Source organism: Seriola aureovittata, chromosome 14 (genome assembly GCF_021018895.1).
Source record: "Seriola aureovittata isolate HTS-2021-v1 ecotype China chromosome 14, ASM2101889v1, whole genome shotgun sequence".
Classification (NCBI taxonomy): domain Eukaryota; kingdom Metazoa; phylum Chordata; class Actinopteri; order Carangiformes; family Carangidae; genus Seriola; species Seriola aureovittata.
In genome coordinates, this window is record NC_079377.1 from 19880679 (window position 1) to 19899085 (window position 18407).

General features: G+C 39.6%; 2 protein-coding genes across 2 annotated transcripts; one reads left to right on the plus strand and one right to left on the minus strand.

The window, feature by feature from the left end:
* Positions 1 to 342: 342 nt before the first annotated feature.
* On the minus strand, positions 343 to 4963 carry mtrf1l (mitochondrial translational release factor 1-like). Its single transcript, XM_056394646.1, has 8 exons — positions 4254 to 4963; positions 3856 to 3935; positions 3601 to 3705; positions 3205 to 3283; positions 2287 to 2450; positions 1644 to 1761; positions 1380 to 1516; positions 343 to 1026 (listed from the first exon to the last, which is right to left on the minus strand). The coding sequence occupies exons 1-8, from the start codon at positions 4669 to 4671 to the stop codon at positions 814 to 816; spliced, it is 1314 nt and encodes a 437-aa protein (XP_056250621.1). The 5' UTR covers positions 4672 to 4963; the 3' UTR covers positions 343 to 813.
* Positions 4964 to 6303: 1340 nt separating this feature from the next.
* fbxo5 (F-box protein 5) lies at positions 6304 to 10674 on the plus strand. The gene is made up of 6 exons (XM_056395791.1): positions 6304 to 6430; positions 7148 to 7782; positions 8097 to 8267; positions 8619 to 8709; positions 9319 to 9540; positions 9995 to 10674. Exons 2-6 carry the CDS (start codon positions 7196 to 7198, stop codon positions 10250 to 10252), a joined length of 1329 nt encoding a protein of 442 aa, XP_056251766.1. The 5' UTR covers positions 6304 to 6430; positions 7148 to 7195; the 3' UTR covers positions 10253 to 10674.
* Positions 10675 to 18407: the final 7733 nt, after the last annotated feature.

Genomic DNA, 18407 nt, shown 5'->3' on the forward strand with positions numbered 1-18407 from the left:
CAGTAAAGGAAAAGTGGTACTCATTATGCGGCAGACTGGCTCCTATTAGTTTTACCATATTATATATTATTGGATTATTATTACTCATGCATTAGCACATATGCAGAATTTTTATGTTGTGGCTAATGTGTAGCTAATTTGATTCTATAATCTTTTGGGTAATTTTAATAGCAATGCCTCATATTTGAAGGTCACCACTACAGCTACACCAATAAATTGGCAGGGCTTATATACTGCTATTAACTTATCGCAGATATACACTGACAGTAATGAAATGTCAAATCAGAAAGCCCACAGTGATGTTAAAGGTCATTTAGTCTCCATTACATAGTATAACCAACAAAGAGCTCTGTCATGTTTATTTTTACACAGTTAAATGACCCTCAAGTAAATTATACATACCTAAAATTGTATTTAAGTACAATACTCAGGTAAATGTGCTTGGTTACATTCAACCAATGGTGGCTAGAAACTTTTATTACTCTCAGTCATTATTTTTACTGCTCATGTTCAAATACAACATTGTACAGTCACTCACATAATTCATTTTATTGGGCACTTATATGTTTCTGCTGACATTACTCTTCAATCCTGGATGTGCGAATGGTTCACAAAAATGGCGTCCTGTATCTCCATCCGTGTAGACATCGGTAATGAAAATCATATTTGAATGAGCAGAAGCATTAAGACTTAGGCGCCATCATGGTCCTTTTCCTTACAGTCTTCACTGTAGAATTTGAGGCAGAATAGCAGTGACTCCAGTGTCCAGCACTCTACTGAAATAATGTAAGCTTCCCGCAAAATGCATCTTCCTCATGAACCCTCCGGGTCATCTTCTCCCAGCAGTTCCATGAGCGTCTCCTGGTTGGAGAACTCCTGCAGTGAGGTGTTCATGTCGTCCAGCAGATCCTCTCCCAGCAGGAAGCTCTTGACGTCATGGACTGTCATGCCGATCCGGTGGTCTGTTATACGGTCCTGGGCAAAGTTGTACGTCCGGATCTTCTCTGATCTGCCTCTGGTGCCAATCTGGAGGCGGAGAAAGAAGAAGGAGATAAAGCAGGTAAAACATAAAAACGACGTTCCTTCGCTCACTCGGTTTTTGACATTGTTTATGTTCTACCTTTTTCTGGCATGCACCCTTTTTATTTTGCTGTCCTTTATTTTGCATTATTACCTCTTTTTAGCAAAGAAGACAGAAAATTACTTTTTTTAGTGCGTTACTTGTTTGGCTGATTAATTAAATTTTATCTAATTTTATTGTAACAGTAACTAATGAAATTCAACATCCTTGATCTTTCAAAGATGTTATTATAATATTTCAGAGAGACAGCATCACTTATCATCTGTAGATACATTATATGAGTCTCAGTGTGTCTCACCTGTACTTTACGTTGGTTGTAGCGTTTGCTGGTCTCCTCCTCCAGCTTCATGCTGTACAGTTTTGCTCTCAGAGCCGTCATGGCTTTCTCCTTGTTCTTCAGCTGGGACCGTTCCTGCTGGCACTCTGCAACCACACCTAACAAACACACAAGGTACCATTCTTATGTGGACATCCCATTGACATGCACTCTCGCTGTGCTTCATAAGCAAAACTGTGAAGTATGTTCCAGTCTATTACAACACAAGGTGTATGCAGTTTTTACCTGAAGGCAGATGGACTATTCTGACTGCACTGTCTGTGGTGTTGACACTTTGACCTCCAGCTCCACTTGCCCTCTTTGTTTCTATCTTCAGGTCCTTTGGGTTTATTGTGAAAGAGATCTGAAAGGGAGACACAAATACTAAAAATGTACTTATGTCTATATTAACAGCAGATGAGCAGAAGAAGGGAACTACTCTTATCATCCTACATGCATTGGTAAAACAGTGTTAAACAACAAATGGGAAATGAAGAATCAGCTATAACAGGCACTAAATTAGAGCATATGAAGAAAACATTTATTAAGTCATGCCAAAATAAATAAAAATAAATTTTCTGTGCTTTTAATAATACACACAGATTAAGCTGTAAATGCCAAAACTATGATACTTGCATTTTTGTATGGCTGAAAAGTGCTTTGACTTCACTCCTCCCATCACAACAAACTAACTTTTCCCACCTATGTGATATCAGATTAGTCTACAATTCCATCCCACATCCAATTTCAACAGGAAATGCTTGATATCAAGAAATCAAGATGCTCTCCAAAATAATTATTTTATTTGATTTGCAATGATTCCTGTAGGAAAGTGGGTTGTTCACTATGTTTGTGTCATCCATCCATCCATCCCTCATGTAAACTGCACCTCAGTGGGTTGGGGCAGTATAGCCACAGTCATGGTGCTGGTGTGCATGCGGCTCTGTTTTTCAGTCTTGGGAACCCTCTGCACTCGATGAACTCCACCCTCAAACTTCATTCTCTTGTAGCTCTGAGGGCCGCTGATACTGGCCGAGGCGTGACGTAGTCCACCTGGTGGAAGGTGAGCAATAAGTACCAATATTATAGTGCTAGTCAATATTTTATAGCAGGTGATTCTGGACAGTCCGACTGCAAGCTGGTGGCAATGAGATGTAGTTAATTCAAATGCTCTTGTGAAAAAGGGGAAATGTTTTCACAATAATTCATTTCTAGAATTTAGTTTTTTGTTTTAAAACATATTTTTAATGAAAACATTTAAACTTTCCTCCAAGAAATCTTCCACTTCAATGATCGCTTCACATCTGTAGGCGTAGCACAGACGCCCCCTTGTGTTTGGAGTCAGTTACTGCAATATTGGCTGTACAGTAAAAATGTATAACAGCAGGGTTTTCCTTTTTTTGTTGACATACTATGATCCTCCTCTCTCATCCCTACTTTCAGTCTAGAGCTGCTACAATTATTATTTGATAGAAAAATAACCAGCAACTAACATCATAATCTTAATTGTTAAAGTCATATTTCAACAAAATATTTGATGGTCTCAGCTTCTCAAATTAGATGATTTGCTGCTTTTTTGTCTTAACATTATTTTAAATTGAAAATGGTTATGGGTTATGGACTATTGTTGGATAAATTAAGACCTTTGATGACTCTGGAAACTGTAATTTTTTTCTGATGTTTTATACTAGACACGAAAATACTTAGCAGATTAATCAGTCGTACTTCAGTAACTAGTTGAAAGACAAAAGCTGTTTGGCTGACGCTTCCAAAAAAAAAAACCTCACTAGAGTTTGTGTGCACTGACCTATCTCACTGGTCATGTGCTCCAGGATGTCAAAGGACCAGCCGTGATGCTGAGCGAAGCCCTGGTACATGTCAAACACCTTCAGAGGAGAAGAGACAGAACGAGTCATCAGGTAAATACACAGAAAATGTTGTGGATTTTTTTATATCATCATTATGAGCCCTGCCTCTATGTCCCTGTCTTTATCCAATCTAAATGACAGGGACAAAAATTCTACAAAAAATACCCCTTTCCGGCTTGTTGCAATTACATGGGTACCAAATTTATATTTGTACTCATCTTATAATAAAATGTATTTATTGTTCTTTCTCTAAATAAATGTGCTGCTGCTTTCTTGGTCTAGTATTATTTTTTAAAAAGTGCATTGTCTTAACAAGAACATAAGTAATTCCAGACCTCAGCAGTGAACAGCATGGCCTCCTGACCCCCAACACCGGCAGTGACCTCCAGGATGAGGTCACTCAGATCAGCCTCCTCCTCAGGGATCAACAGATCCATGATCTGATTGGTGAAGCAGTTTGATTTGACAGAAAGGAACAAAAACAAAACAGCAAATAGAAACATCTTCAGTTAGCTGATGGTTAAACATTAGTTCTGGTGTTTATTTAAACGGCACAAGTTTGTCGCAAAACTGAAATGTCACATTTCTACCTTTTGTCTAAGAGCTTGAATATCTTGCAAACAGCCTTCTCTCTCCAACTCCGCCAGTTCTCGCAGCGCTGGGTCTTCATCTTTGAGGAGAAAAGAAAATATACAGTAAACTAGGGTTGTGTGATATGTGGACCTGAAACGATGAGTTGTTTAATCGATTGATTGATGTGTGGAAAAATAATTGGCAACTATTTTAATAATCTATTAATCATTTCAGTCATTTTTCAAGCAGAAATTCTGTAAAAATATTTATGTATAATAACTGTTAATTATTTTACAGATCGATGAAAACTGTCTCAAAAGAAATTGAACTGTGGCTTAGTAATTAGATATTCCACCAAAGACCATTATTCAATCTATTTATTGCCCCTATGTAATCATCAGCAGAGCAGTCTCACCTTTCAGGAGCATCTCGGTCTCAGCGATCTCTTTGTGTTTGGTGTCCAGCTCTCTGATGCTCTGGATGAGAGGAGCCAGCAGGGACACCTGGCTCCTCTTGGTCCTCAGCTCGTCCTCACTGTGCTGCTCCTCCATCGCACCGCTGTTTACTACTCTCAAACATTCGCTGTAGTCTGTCTCAATCTTCTTCAGATACTCCTGCATAGAGCGCCTGGCAAAAAGCTCATCCACTGACAGTAACTTGGTCACCAGCAACTGTGCACTGGTGTGGAGAGTCCTTGCAGTTCCTTCACAGTGATTATGAAATCTAACAGTTTGGCTGATGGCATTTGGTGATTTTTGAAAAAGAGGTATCAACTTAGTAAAGATACCATCCTTTCCTGTTGGAAGGAGGGTTACAGCTCTCCTGTAAGCCATGTTATAGGTAGATTTGGTAGGAATATTGACTGTAAAGCGGCACAAACATCCTCATATGACTCGCTGACACTTTCTAGCCACTTAATATGTCTATCTTTCAGTCAAATAACAAACGGTTGAATCGCTCCCTTAGGTTTTTACTCTCATCGGAAACATCGATACGGGTGTTACGAACCTGTTTCCAGTCATTAAATGTCTAAAGACAATCTAGCAGGTGACTGTCAAGGTTTGTTTATAAAAATATTGCTCCTTTACCACCTTGTTGAAGGGTGCAGACATGTTGAATGTTACACGCATGCGCAGTTGGTAAGACTTCTTCTTCTGCAGACCAATTTACAGCAGGTTTAAGACGACTCCACCATGATTACGCCACTTTGCAACGAAAATAAAAGTACACTAAGACTTAGATAGTGACTGATAACAATAACAATAATAATAATAATGACTGTGTGGACGTGTAAATTGCACATTGAATTAAAAATAGGGTTGACACTGGGATCATCATTTAGTTAGCATTATGTAATTCAGTATGCAAAGATGTTGAGTGTCAGGGCTCAGGATGTGCCACCCACCGACCAGCTTCACTCTCTCCCCTTGCCTAAATACTTTTCTCATCTACCCTATAAATTCTACTTGTTTGTCTCCCTATTTCACTGTGTTTCACATACAACATCAACATACAACAGCACCCCAGTAAAGTTTGGTTCTGCCTTGTGTGAGCATTTCTGCACCCTGTGTCTTTGTCTATAAAAACATACGATTAAAGTGAAAAGTTAACAGTGAAACACACTAATGTAAACTAAACTTAACTAGACAACCACATCCCCCAACTGCCCCCTGCCTGGTTTCAATGAAAGAGCCACTTCACACATTCCAAGCAGGGGTGTGAACTAAACTGCCCTTTGAATGACCAGTCTTTTTAGCTTTTTCTTTGTTGTTTAACAGTGGGATTCCTGACAGTATTACGATGGAGATTTAAGCTCACTTCCAGTCTCATGTTTTGCCTTGCAAAATTACCCCTTACTGGTAGACTAATAGGTCTGATTCGGCCTTATTTGGATTGTAGTTTCTGCTTAACAGTGTGATGTGACTATAATATTTGCAACGATATAAAGGAACATAAATCTAATAAACAGTGAAAAGTGAGCATTATTTGAAACTGTATCATACATATACAATGGCTATTGAAAGGTTGTGAAAGGGTATTTAACATATGAAAATGATTATGTACATTTACCATGAACTCCCTTACCATTATGAATCTATATAAAGATTATTTTCATTTTTGATTGATTCCTGTGCATTACCTCTACATAATTCCTGTTTTTACAATAATGTAGCCTAATATTCAATTCGGCTGAGGTTTGGTAGCTTCCGATACTTCAGCACTGTAGATATAACCTAGTTTACATAGGCTATAACTACTCAGACAGATCGGCGCGGCTATTCTCATTCTCTTGGGTGGGAAAAAACGAGAAGCGGAAAAATCAGTAGTGTACGTCGACTGCGCGCTGACGTCATTATTACTTCTTAAAATCACAGCTCCCATTGGTTAATATTTTAAATGGACGGACACCCGCTTCGCTGTGATTGGTTTGCGCGCTTTGCGCACGGATTTCAAATAAGGAACAACTACTGGCGGACTTTCAGTTGAGAAGCATTTAACCTAGGTGGAGCGGCTCTCACTCGTCGGTCAGCTCAGCGGGCAAAAGGAGGGAAGCAAGAATCTTCTTTGGATAACAATAAATACAAGCGTGAGGTAGGAGGCTTCACTTCATATCTCCCACCGTCCGAAGTGTTGATATTAAGATGCTACATGTGTAATGATTGTCTGTCAGCAACATTAGCTTTCCGGAGTAACGTTACATGCTAGGTTAAGGTTAGTTAGGTCCATCGAAAAGCTTGGGGAATTACATGTCTGCTAACTATACGAACAGAAACGGTGCTTAATTGCAGAGTATAATTAGTAATGATAGTTTGAGTAATGCGAGTGCACACGAGCTGATAAAGTAACTTACGAACTACTTGACATACACCCACTGTACGCGCGCAAATGGAGGTTACTAAGTGATGTTATCTGGCACAGAACATTTACCCGTTAGTAAGCATTAAGTTAAATCATAAGATGAATTTTGTTTAGAAAACACCAACATGCATTGAATAACGTTTGTCTCCTGTCTGATTATAGTCACGTCACTCTTGCTACCTTTCCGCCAAATCTACATCGCGCCAAAATCAACCATTTGTTTTGTAAAATGTTTGGCGGTAGAGTTTCTAACTATATCCACTTGTTATCTTAATAGTTTAATAGCGATATGGACATATGTTATTCCTTTTATTCGTGTCTGGCAACTTAATAGATAACTTTGATGTTGGATGTTGCTAAGTTAGCTTGCATGAGAGAAGCCATCTTGACAATCACATTCAGCATGTAAAAAATTTAACATAATCTCCCTGATGTGTCTCCTTTATCCAGGAATCTACATACTGCACAGTGTATATGTTTCACTAAAAGAAAGCCACAATGAAATGTCCTAGCTACGAGGCTGCCAGGGCCAACAACATGGAGAAAAGCTCTGCTAATATGGCTGCTGCGCAGTCCAAGGTGCTTCACATCAAAGCTTCACCAGTGAAAGAGCCCATTCCCATTAAACCCCAGTGTCCACCTGCCAGTGTGACCACAGTGTTGTTCTCTCTCAACAACGACACCAGACAAGTCCACAACAAGGAAAACAGCACCAACAGAGAACTTGACAGGACTGCGGATGAAGTGTTTGAGGACAGTGGCTATCTGTCTCTGCACAACAGTCAGATTTTTGATCACGGGAATGAAGAGGATGACCACATCCAGGGAAAACTCAAAGCAACCCTACTGCCTTCTGCTGCACATCAAGAAAAGACAATATCGCCAAATAATTCTCCCTCCAAATGTCAGGGGAGGACAAACTCTAGCTGTCCAATGTCTCTGGTGGCAGCTTCCACTCCTCGTCCCACGAGGAGAATAGCAGCATCCACCCCCTCCGACCATCACAATGACCCCAACCTGCCTATACTGAAGTTCCAGCGGGCTGTGTGCGAAGAGCTTGCCAAGAGCTATCAGAAGAATAAAAGGTAGGATTACATTATCATATGACCATATCTTTCTGTTTATGGGATATCTTGACAATATCAAAACTATAAATGGGAGTGTTTGTTTTTTTTGTAGTTTTTAGTTTTGCTTTCCATTATTGTCCTCTATTCAGTGAAGCCATATTATGGGTTAAGACAGAAAACTACTGGTGATTATTCTCTGAGTAAGTCTCAGGGCAGTGTCACTCCACCAGAAAAAAGCTCAAGTTTGATTCTTTTTTTTCAGTTGAACAAAAAGACTTAATTGTCTACTGAACATTTTACAGTTAACTTACAGCTGTTTTCCTATGTCTTAGGTATGACTGGAGCATAGTCTCAAAGGTGGCAGAGGATTATATTTTGGATCGGGTTATCGGAGGCCATATGGGTCAGGAGTACGTCGACGTGTTAACATCTCTGCTGTCCAGGAACATGAGAAGCATCCTGACCAACATCCTGGCTCTGCTGGGAGACATGGACCTCATTAGGTAAACTACCACATGCTTCACTTTGTGGAAAGAGGGTTCATATTCATAAGTGACGGCCAACATGCAATTTTGATTGTTTCAAGGGTGTTAAAAGGGGAAAGTTGTTTTGATCAGTCTCCTTAAAACCAAACACAATTAGTGGCTGATGTAAACAGTAAAACTAATAAGTATCTTTTAAGGGAACAAGTCGTTTTTTGTGTGTCTATGTGCGCTCAGATGAAAGCATGGCCTGTGAGCTATTCAAAGGAAATTGAGTACTTTAGAGAAACTGACAAGAATTATTTCCTCTTCATAGTTACCATGTTTTTCTTGTCCACATTCATCACATGTTCACCTTTTCTCAACTCACAGCTGTAAGAAAGTGAGCAAGACGTGGAGGAAGATCATCTGTGAGGATACCACAGCTCTGAACAGGTGTCGGCAAGCTGAGGATGCTCTCAGGGTGAGGAAACGCACACAAACCCACAAAAGTACTCGCATTTAAGAAATAAGATAATTTGAAGAAGAATTTGGGCATTTTGGTGCCTCTGGTCATCGATGGGGTTACACACACAGAGGAAGTGTACAGCCTCTGTTCTCTACATGCCTTGGCTCATAGCTGAAACCACACACCATGTTCTGAAACAATACTGGGAACTACACCACTGAATAAACACAATATGTTGCCTTTAGCTTCAAAAACCCTTAAACCCAATTCAACCACACCTTTGTATGTCTGTTTAACTTGAGGTTTGACTTTTGGTTTTATCTCCACTTGTGTTCCCCATGTGGAAAATCCCAAGATGAGGAATTCTTGAATTCCTTAATATCTACATATCCCAGATTTGGCTAATATGGGAAATTTTTTTTTTTTTTTTTTTTTTTTTTTAGAAAGAATGAAAGTTTGCCACTTAACTACTTCAAATGAATGCGATGAATAGGAGAAAAAACAATGTGTTAAGTGACGGTGTATGTGTTGGCATACTTTTATTAAAATTTTGAAATACTAAATGTGTAGCTGAAACTTATTCAGTGCTTTTCATGCTCTCATTTGTTTTTGTTTGTTTTTTAGGAATCAAGTAGCTCTTTGAGACAAAGGGATTGTGGTCTGACAAGAGATATGGCTATGTCCAGGGTGGTGCTGTCCTGCATGCAGACCCTGGCCTCATCAAGCTCTCCGTCATCCCCTTCCTCCTCATCCTCCCGGAGCTGCAGGGTCAATAGACAGACTGCTCCCTCTCAAAAGAGCAGTACAACCAATTCCCAATGTACACGCTTCAAAGAATTTATGCAGGTGAGTGTTTGGGTATGAAGGCCTGCATCTACTGATTGTTTTCATTATCGATTTTAATCTACCGGTTATTTTCTCAATTAATTATTTGGTCCTAAAAACGTTGGGAAATGGTGAAACATGTCCATCCACAAACTCTAAAACCCAAACCACATCCAAAACCCAAATATATTAAATTTACTATAATGTAACAAGTAATGGCAGCAGATTCTTACATTGAGAAACCGAAACCATCGAACTTAAAGGAGTTTTGCTCGAAAATGACAACTTGAAAATTGTTGCTAATTAGTTTTTCTATTGATCCATTAATTGACATAATTGCAAAGTGTATTAGGGTTTTCACACAGTGAAAATTGTGCTTGAGCATACAATTTTAAGCTTTGAAAAATGTACTATTGTACATTATGTTCTTTAGATTTCACCTTTAACAAACATGTGTTTTTGTTCTTCTGTCCAGGCCGCCAACGGACTGAAGCAGCACCAGTCTCTGCGTTCCTGCAAGCGTTGCGGCTCACCCGCAACTCATTCAACTGAGACTCAGAGGGCTACATGCACACGCTCCGACTGTCAATTTGACTTCTGCACCCACTGCCAAGAGGCCTTCCACGGCTCCATCCCCTGCCGAACAGTGCTGCCAAGAGCCCACTCCACCTCCAAGACGACCCCAATCCTACCAGGTAGCACTCGCAGCAAGAGGAACATCAGGCGCCTGTGATGGAGGTTTTAATCACTGACTGTTTTAACTGGGTGGGTCATCTTTCTCTGTACTGGCAGCGTTTCCAGTAGCTCGGACATTGTGGGAAAGTTTTACCGGAGCAGTCTGGAAGTGGCTTCTATGTGCACACTGTGGCAATAAGACTTGTGTTACATGTAGAACTCAACTGACTGAAGCACTTGTTAAAAACACAACTTGGACAATCAACCAGAAAGTGTCATCTGGCTAAATCTGTTGTCGTCTCTCAGCGACAACATATTTGATGCCAAAGAAGTCAGACTCATAAGCTTTAAATTGTACAATTTTTATTATGTTTTAAAATGAAATGAATGTAACTATATATTGTCATTTTTAAGCGGTTTTGTATACATTTTTTTTTTTTTTTTTTTTTTTTTGTATAAACGTTGATCTTCAAAGGGTCTTTAAATGTTCAGATTCACTGTATGTGTGTTAACTGTAAATAGATGTTTCATAAAACTTAACCTGTGTTTTTGTGGTTCTTCATTTATCGCAGAACTGCGTGCAGACTCGGCCTCGGTTTGACGTGTGACATGGTGAAAATTGAGTTTGATATGGGTTTTATTTGACCATAAGAAATGATGAGTATCTTCACTAATTTTCTTAGGTGATTAGTTTGTTGAATAATCTATTGAGAATCAGTCAATTCTAAAGCTGACCTAGTTACAACTTCTTTTTGTTTTCTCATTATAGGTTAAGGTTTGGGAACCTGCCATCTTTGGCTTTTGGACTGTTGGTTGGTCAAAACAACTTTAAAGTTGCCTTGTTGATATAGAACGAGTTTATAAAATGCCAATCACTCAAGTAATTTAATTTCATGATACTTGCCCTCCATTTCAGAGAGAAATATTGTATAACTGCACTACATTTATCTGCCAGCCACAGTTACTAGTTACCTTACAATTTAGGATTATTGCACACTGAACATAGAGAGCCTATAAAATATGTTGGGTGCTAACCATTTCAACTTAAAAGGAAACTTAAGTTATAGTTATTTGTAGTAGTAAATGTTATTTACTACTACAAATATCGATATGTGTTATAGTGTTTCTTACATTTCAGCTGTGGTGACTTCCTGAATTATTTCACTAGAGGGCAGCATTGTTCCCTCCCTGTGGAGCTCCTCATCTCTGCATCATTGGGACTGTGGCTCTCTTGTTTTGTATCTCACAACCTGTTTTTATTTTTATGACATCTTATTTATTCACTTATTTGTATGTCATTTTTGTTTTGGCGAGTAGCATAAAAATACACAACGTTATAGTAAATATCCAGTCAGAGATGACATAAATAAAGATAAATATAAACATGGATAATAACATTGTCAATGTTGAGAAGTTAGACTCTTTGTCCTACTTTTAAAAAGTTGATATATAAATGTTTCTTCAAAAATAATAATTTTCATGCAAACATACACTATATGAAAAAAAACATCACTGTAAATGTGCATTTAATTACTTTTTTTTATTCTTTATTTGGCAGTCTTCTATTGAAGACTCGTTTTAATCATTCATCAATGTACCATGCCAGCAAGCTAGCTGCAAGCTAATGCTCGGGGGAGGCGGCTAGCTTGTCCCCAGTGGACCACGCGCTCAGCCAGCAAGCTGTTAGGGAAGTGGGCCGGACACTGCTCCAGACCACAGGGACAGGCGGCTGCCTTAGAACCAAAGTAGTAGCCGCATTGTTGATGACCGTTATGCATTTTGCCTCCACCTGTCTTTAGTCTTTTTATGTTGATTAGTTGTTGGTGTGCCACCTAGTGGTAGCAATTTTTTATTCATTTCCTGCTATTCTCCCCATGCCAACCCTCCCCTTAGATGCAGAATAGAAATGGATTACTTGGCTGCTCTTTTATTAAAGGACACGTTTACACAACAGTATTACAGTATTCACGTTCTCATGGAGACACAGAGTAGCTGGGTAGTGTACAAACCCAATGGGTCTCATCCAGATTATGAACTGGATATAAATCCTAAAATTTGAAACATTAATTTTAGTGTGAAAAATTACACAAATATTTTATGGCCTCACAGCACCAGAGCCCTGTTCATTGTTACAGAGTAAACTGGGATGACATTGCACATTTGGTTTGCTCCCTTTGGTTACTAACTTTAGAGGAGAGTGCTGCATGTTCACAAATATTCACCAATCTGTTCTGGGGATCAGGATTAAGAAATGTGAATTCTTAAAAAAAGGTTCCTGCGTTTCACCTGTACTTCCCAATTAAGTCCAGACACTGAGGAGGAAAGGTTACAGAGGCTGGAAAATGCAGGTTTCATACTGAACATTTGATATGTTTAGTGTCAGTTCAGAGGATTAATCTAAAACTTCTTCAGCAGGAAGGAGAGGGGTGAAGCCTAACCCTTCCAACACAGGAAAGACGTGCAGCACAGAATGAATTGAAGACAGATTTGCTCCTGCTACTGTTATGAAAAGGTATGTGTCAGTCTGGTTAATTTTTTTGACGTAGGTATAATTGTAATTGTCCCTTGTGAACTCCCCAACTTCAGGGAGGTGGAAGAAACAGCTGCAACAGCGTTCATGTTTCGCAGGAAGATTATTAGAGACGAAGAGAAACTTTTCTTGCAGTAAATTGTGGCACAAAAGTCTGAAAATGACATTAAATTTAGCATGCTGTCAGTCGCTGATGAGGTATTAAAACTTAAAAGTTTTTCATATTTCTTCATACAGTAGCTGTCATGCACTCAGTGTTCTTTTCCATTACTTCTAATGCTTCATAATGCCTTGTGAGCTGTTGTGACAGGTCTGACAAAAACCGAGCTGTGGTCAGTTTAATATCAGTTTGATTTGAGAGAAAAAAATACCTTTTGTATTTTTTCATTGCTGAGAGTCAGACTTTCAAAACAAACACTCACCAGCTTTTGGAAAATTCCTTCAAGGATATAAATGCCAGTCTGCCAGTTTTCCCTTAAAAAAAAAAGTTTGCCTGAATCAATCATCATCACTTATGAAGCTGAGAATAGCATCACTGACATTAGATGGTTACCTCTGACATTTGCAGGATGACCCATTTGTCTCTCTCTCTCTTATAGCTGAGTTGCTCAGAGTTTTGTTGTGATGACACATGTAAACATCAGTCAGCTTTCATTCATGTGTCAGCTCTTGCACGCAGAGTTATTTCAGTGGGATGTCCTGTGACGTGATAAAACCCTACTAGTTTTTCAGAAAGCACTCAAATTGCTATTTGTAGTTGTACCACGACATATCATGTTGCTTGTCAGAGCTCTCAATAAAATACTGTATTACCTAATATTTGTCTTTAAGGGACCTTTAGCAGCAGCAATATAGTTATCATATTTTTTAGCCTCTCAAATGTTGATGTAGGTGTCAGCCTCAGAAATCGAGCATCTACCAGGCCTTTCTTTCAACACAGAGAGAAGCAGCTGTACACTTGTAAGAAAATGTCATGATGATGGAACTAAATGGATTATTTTGTAAAACGTCAGGGGTGCTGATGTCGCTGTGGTGGCCGCTGCCTATTAATCTGTGCTGTGGCCTTTCGCTCCCTCAGCGACTCAGGATCATTTATCTGGCAGATTTATTGATCGGCTGCTGCACCGAGACACAAGCCCAACACAGTCAGACCTGCTGCTAATTGTAAAAGTCATTAGAGCTGGCTTCCACATCTGTGTGTGTGTGTGTGTGTGTGTGTGTGTGTGTGTGTGTGTGTGTGTGTGTGTGTGTGTGTGTGTGTGTGTGTGTGTGTGTGTGTGTGCGTGCGCGCGCGCGCGTGTGTGTGTGTGTGTGTGTGTTAATAAACTGGTGCATCATGGGGACTGAAACACAACATTGCATCTGTAGCCTCCTTAGGGCATTTAGAGCAACTTGCTGCAGGTCAACATTTTGTATAATATATTATGTCCGAAAAAACACAGAATATCCACTTACTTATAATGTTAATGGAAGGCAAAGGAGGAAAAGGAGTTTTAGTCTAATTGTTTAGTATTTTCTCTTGAAAGCGAGGCAAATCCATGTCTGTGTTTTTCTCATCATCCTGTCCCCTGGACTCTTTTCTGTCACTATTCTTAGCATTTTATCTGCTCATCCTTTGAAGTTCACTCTTTTTCTGCTTTTTCGCATAAATAGCACATTTCAGCCCAAGGATAGAGGAGGGGTGGGGGTGGGGGTGGGGGTGCGGGGTTATGTATGACAGGGCAAGATCCGGACCATGTGAGCTGCATCTGTGTGTGTGTTTTTCAGGTTGATGATCTTGATGCACAGTGACTTCCACATGTCAATCGGCCGTATGTCAAACTGTAAAAGCCCTGAAATGAAGCTGTCACTGGATCGCCTCCAGGGAAATGAGAAGCAAGCAGGAAGTGAATCGAGTCTTCAGACTGAGAATGAGGAGGGGAAAAATTAACTCTGGCTGGTAACTTCATGCTTTTAATTAAAAAAAAACAAAAAATGTACAAAACATATGTCAAGGCTTTATTTAAGCTTTATTGCAGAGGTGTTGTTAGGATCTTGAAACACTGAGCGTTTAGCTCAACCCAGCCCCAATTTGTGGCTGTTGCACAGACAGAATAGTCAGAATCTGCACTTGTAACAGCTTTGTTTACTAATTTTTGTATTATTGATTAGTGATGCATAGAAATATAAGGCAATCACCTGAAGAGGTTCAGTGAGTGCTTTCTGAGTCATAGCTGTACATGTATATGTGTCTTCAGCTGAGCTCAGCCTTCACACACACACACACACGCACGCACACACACACACACACACACACACACACATACACACACACACAGTGCTTGGTGTTAAAAGGTTGCAGCCCTCTCTCTCTGTCCATTTTTACTCCGTTTGATCCATTAAGATCAGCAGTGATGAGAGTTAATGAATGAAGCCACAAAACAGGCAGTAATCACACATGTCCTGGAGACACACAGACACACACAGAATTGTATGTACCACAATGCTTACACAGAAACACACTGACCAGAGTTTTTTTTTTTTTTAATGATGACAAATCCGCCTCACTCAATTCAATGTGCTTACACGAAAACACACACATATGAATGCGCATAAAATCACAAGCACAACATGAGAAAACACTGTTAATGTGCAGGCTATTGGATGTGTTTAAACAAAGGTGAACATACAAAATTTACTGTAGACATTGGAGCATAAGTTACAAAATATACACACAGGATGACTGACAGGGTTTGAGGTTTGGACAAAACAAGCAATGTGAAGGTTTCACTTGGAGGTCTGGGTACAGTAAAATCCTGGTGTTATATTAATGTACCATTAATGATAAGCTAATGATTTTGTACATAGGCCTAATAGTGCAACATTAATAGGATTGTTTAGTATTGTTGAGTAATTTAATACTTTAAATAATTTTTTCTGATTATACGTACATACTTTTACTTAAGCAAAGTTTTTAGTGCTTGACCTTTGGTGTGTTCTTACATTGCGGTATTAGCACATTTACTTAAATGAAGGGTCCTAATACTTTTTCAAACACTTGCATCACTGTCCCCAAATACAGCCTCACTAAGCCTCTAGCGTGGCTGTAGAATGTCTTTCGCCACACATGAAATCAAGCCATCTGGTTGAAATTGATAGGAGCAGGGCGCCCCGGTTGCTCACCAGGAGGAGCGCATCCCACATAGGCTTAGTCCTAACCACAGTGGCCGTGGGTTTGAATCCAACCCGCAGCCCTTTGCTTTATGAGTCAAATATTTGCTGCAACTTTGATGCTTATAAACAAGCTGAGTCACAACAGAGAGAGGTAGATGTTTTGAAGGAGACAGTATAGAAATGCTATTTTCCTTTTGTTTGTTTAATTTTGTGACTTTGTTGCAAAAATGCCTGAAGATAGTAAAGCTAGGAAATAAGCATTACCCAACCAGGAAGTATTATAAGGAGTTAAAATCACATCTATAATTAATTTCAGAAATATGAAAAAGAGGGCAAAAAAAAAAAGAAAATAATTGGCTGACCAGGGTCTTTGATACTGCACATTTGAACTACAACTACACTAAAGTGTTTATGAAACATGCATATCTGCTGTTGACCTCTGATTTCTCCAGAAGATTTACAATTAGGCCTTGTTGTCTGATGGACAATAACAAAGCTTCATATTTAGCTTTAAGCTTTGTTTAAAGATGTTTAACAAGGTAAATAAATAAACAAAATCATCAAATTAGCAGCTATAAAAAAAAGAAAAAGCTGCAGCAGTAACACTTGTTGCCTGCAGGTGGTGTTAATGTTGAAATGACAACATCTATTCTTATGTTTCCCAGCAGGTGGCAACATCAACACGTCTACATCTTGGACAGCTGTGGCTCAAGAGGTCGAGTGGGTCGTCCAATAATTGGAAGGTCAGTGTTCTTGGGCAAGATACTGAACCCCAAGTTGCCTCCGATGTCACATTGATGTGTGGGTGTGTGTGAGAAAATGCGATGTATGAATGTGTGAGTGAATGGGTGAATGTGGCTTGTCATGTGTTGAGTGGTTGATAAGACTAGAAAAGCACTATATACAGTATGAGCAGTCTATTTACATCTGTCGGATGAATCACTACTGGTCAGGGAGCAGCAAAAAAGACATTTACAGAAATGTCAGTGATTATGACCCAAAGTCTGCATTGGAGCACGTAGGGTTCAGTGAGGTTAAATCATCCTGAGATGACGCTCATGATGCTCTCTGGGTTTGCTGGACAGCTACAGAGCTATAACAGAGAGAAAATGAGAAATGCTTTTTAATGGCATTAAACTGTGATGAACAGAGCAGAAACAAACCGTTCATTTGCGCTTGAACTTCTTTCATCACTTGTCACCTCTTAGGGTGGGAGCCATTACGGAGCAGTGCTGTGGAAATACAGGTGGTTGAGAAGTCTGCTAATGGTGTGCAGCATGACAACATGGGTGAAAACCGTGGGCGTCGCCTGGCCTCGGGGCAGTAGGGGCTGTAGCCTGGAAGATTTTTCTTTGAGCGGTTAGTCACTACGTAACTGAACGTCAGAGAGTTGTATTTTGTCTTCAAGAAATAGAGGCAAGACCAATCAGAGAAGGTTTACAGGAAAAAACAAGTTGTCTCACTCAAGAGAGATATCAGATTAAACAAGGAAATAAACATTGACTCTAAATCTAAATTCTAATTAATTTTTAAATTCTTTTAAGCTAAACATGAATAAAACATGCATAAAAACATCTGTTTAGGAGTATGTTTTTTTTTTTTTTGGGGTTCCCCGGTGGCTCAACTGGTAGAGCGCCTGCCACTTAGGCTCAGTCCTTACCGCAGCAGCCATGGGTTTGAATCTGACCCATGGCCTGTTACTGCATGTCATCCTGGCTCTCTCCCCAACTTTCCTGTCCCTCTGTCACTGTCCCCATCTGAATAAAGGCAAAAAATAACTTTAAAAAAAAGTGCATTTTTTGATGGAGCAGAATCTGGGCTCAGCCCCTGATAGTTAACAGTCCAGCCAATGCCCCTGCTGAGAGTATGTCTACTTTCGGGACAGGAGTCCAACGAATTTGGTGGGAAAAGGTCAAAGTCACTGTGACCTCACAAGACATGTTTTTGGCCAGTAATCAACACTGTAACTCTGGAAGGGGAGACTGTGACCATATTTCCTGCAACTTTGCTGGTTGGCAGAGGCACACAACCCCCAGGCAGTAATTCTGGTTCATTTTTAGTTTCCCTCAACTCTAAGTCAGTTTCCTTCAACTCTCTCTCCAGCATCTGGAGAGAGAAGAATATAAGTTCTTTCCCAACTTCATCAGTGGAAATGACAACTTGAAGAAATATAAGACACTTCATATTAAGCTTCAAGCTTTGTTGTTTGTTTGTTTGCATCTGAGGTGCAAATGGAAAAATGTTGATGCACTGCAGATGGGATGAATCACTACTTTGTCACTGCAGTGACACTCTCAGGTCAGGGAGCAGCAAAAATACATTTACAGAAATGTCACTGATTATGACCTAAACTTTGCATTGAGGCTTGTAGGGTTCAGTAAGATTAAATCATCCTGAGGTGAGACCCATGGCTTCGGGTTTGCAGGACTGCCACAAAGCTAAAGAGAGAAAATGAGAAACCCCTTTCCATAGATAGATAGATAGATAGACAGACAGATGGATACTTTATTTATCCCTTAGAGGAAATTCA

Bases quoted from the DNA above. Each gene is read 5' to 3' on its own strand.
- mtrf1l (XM_056394646.1), bottom strand. From the start codon at position 4,671: ATGGCTTACAGGAGAGCTGTAACCCTCCTTCCAACAGGAAAGGATGGT. The intron at 3,284-3,600 runs GTCTGGAATTAC...TCTCCTCTGAAG, and splicing joins CCATGCTGTTCACTGCTGAG to GTGTTTGACATGTACCAGGG. The intron at 1,517-1,643 runs GTAAAAACTGCA...TGTGTTTGTTAG, and splicing joins AATAGTCCATCTGCCTTCAG to GTGTGGTTGCAGAGTGCCAG.
- fbxo5 (XM_056395791.1), top strand. From the start codon at position 7,196: ATGAAATGTCCTAGCTACGAGGCTGCCAGGGCCAACAACATGGAGAAA. The intron at 8,268-8,618 runs GTAAACTACCAC...CTCAACTCACAG, and splicing joins GGAGACATGGACCTCATTAG to CTGTAAGAAAGTGAGCAAGA. The intron at 9,541-9,994 runs GTGAGTGTTTGG...TCTTCTGTCCAG, and splicing joins GCTTCAAAGAATTTATGCAG to GCCGCCAACGGACTGAAGCA.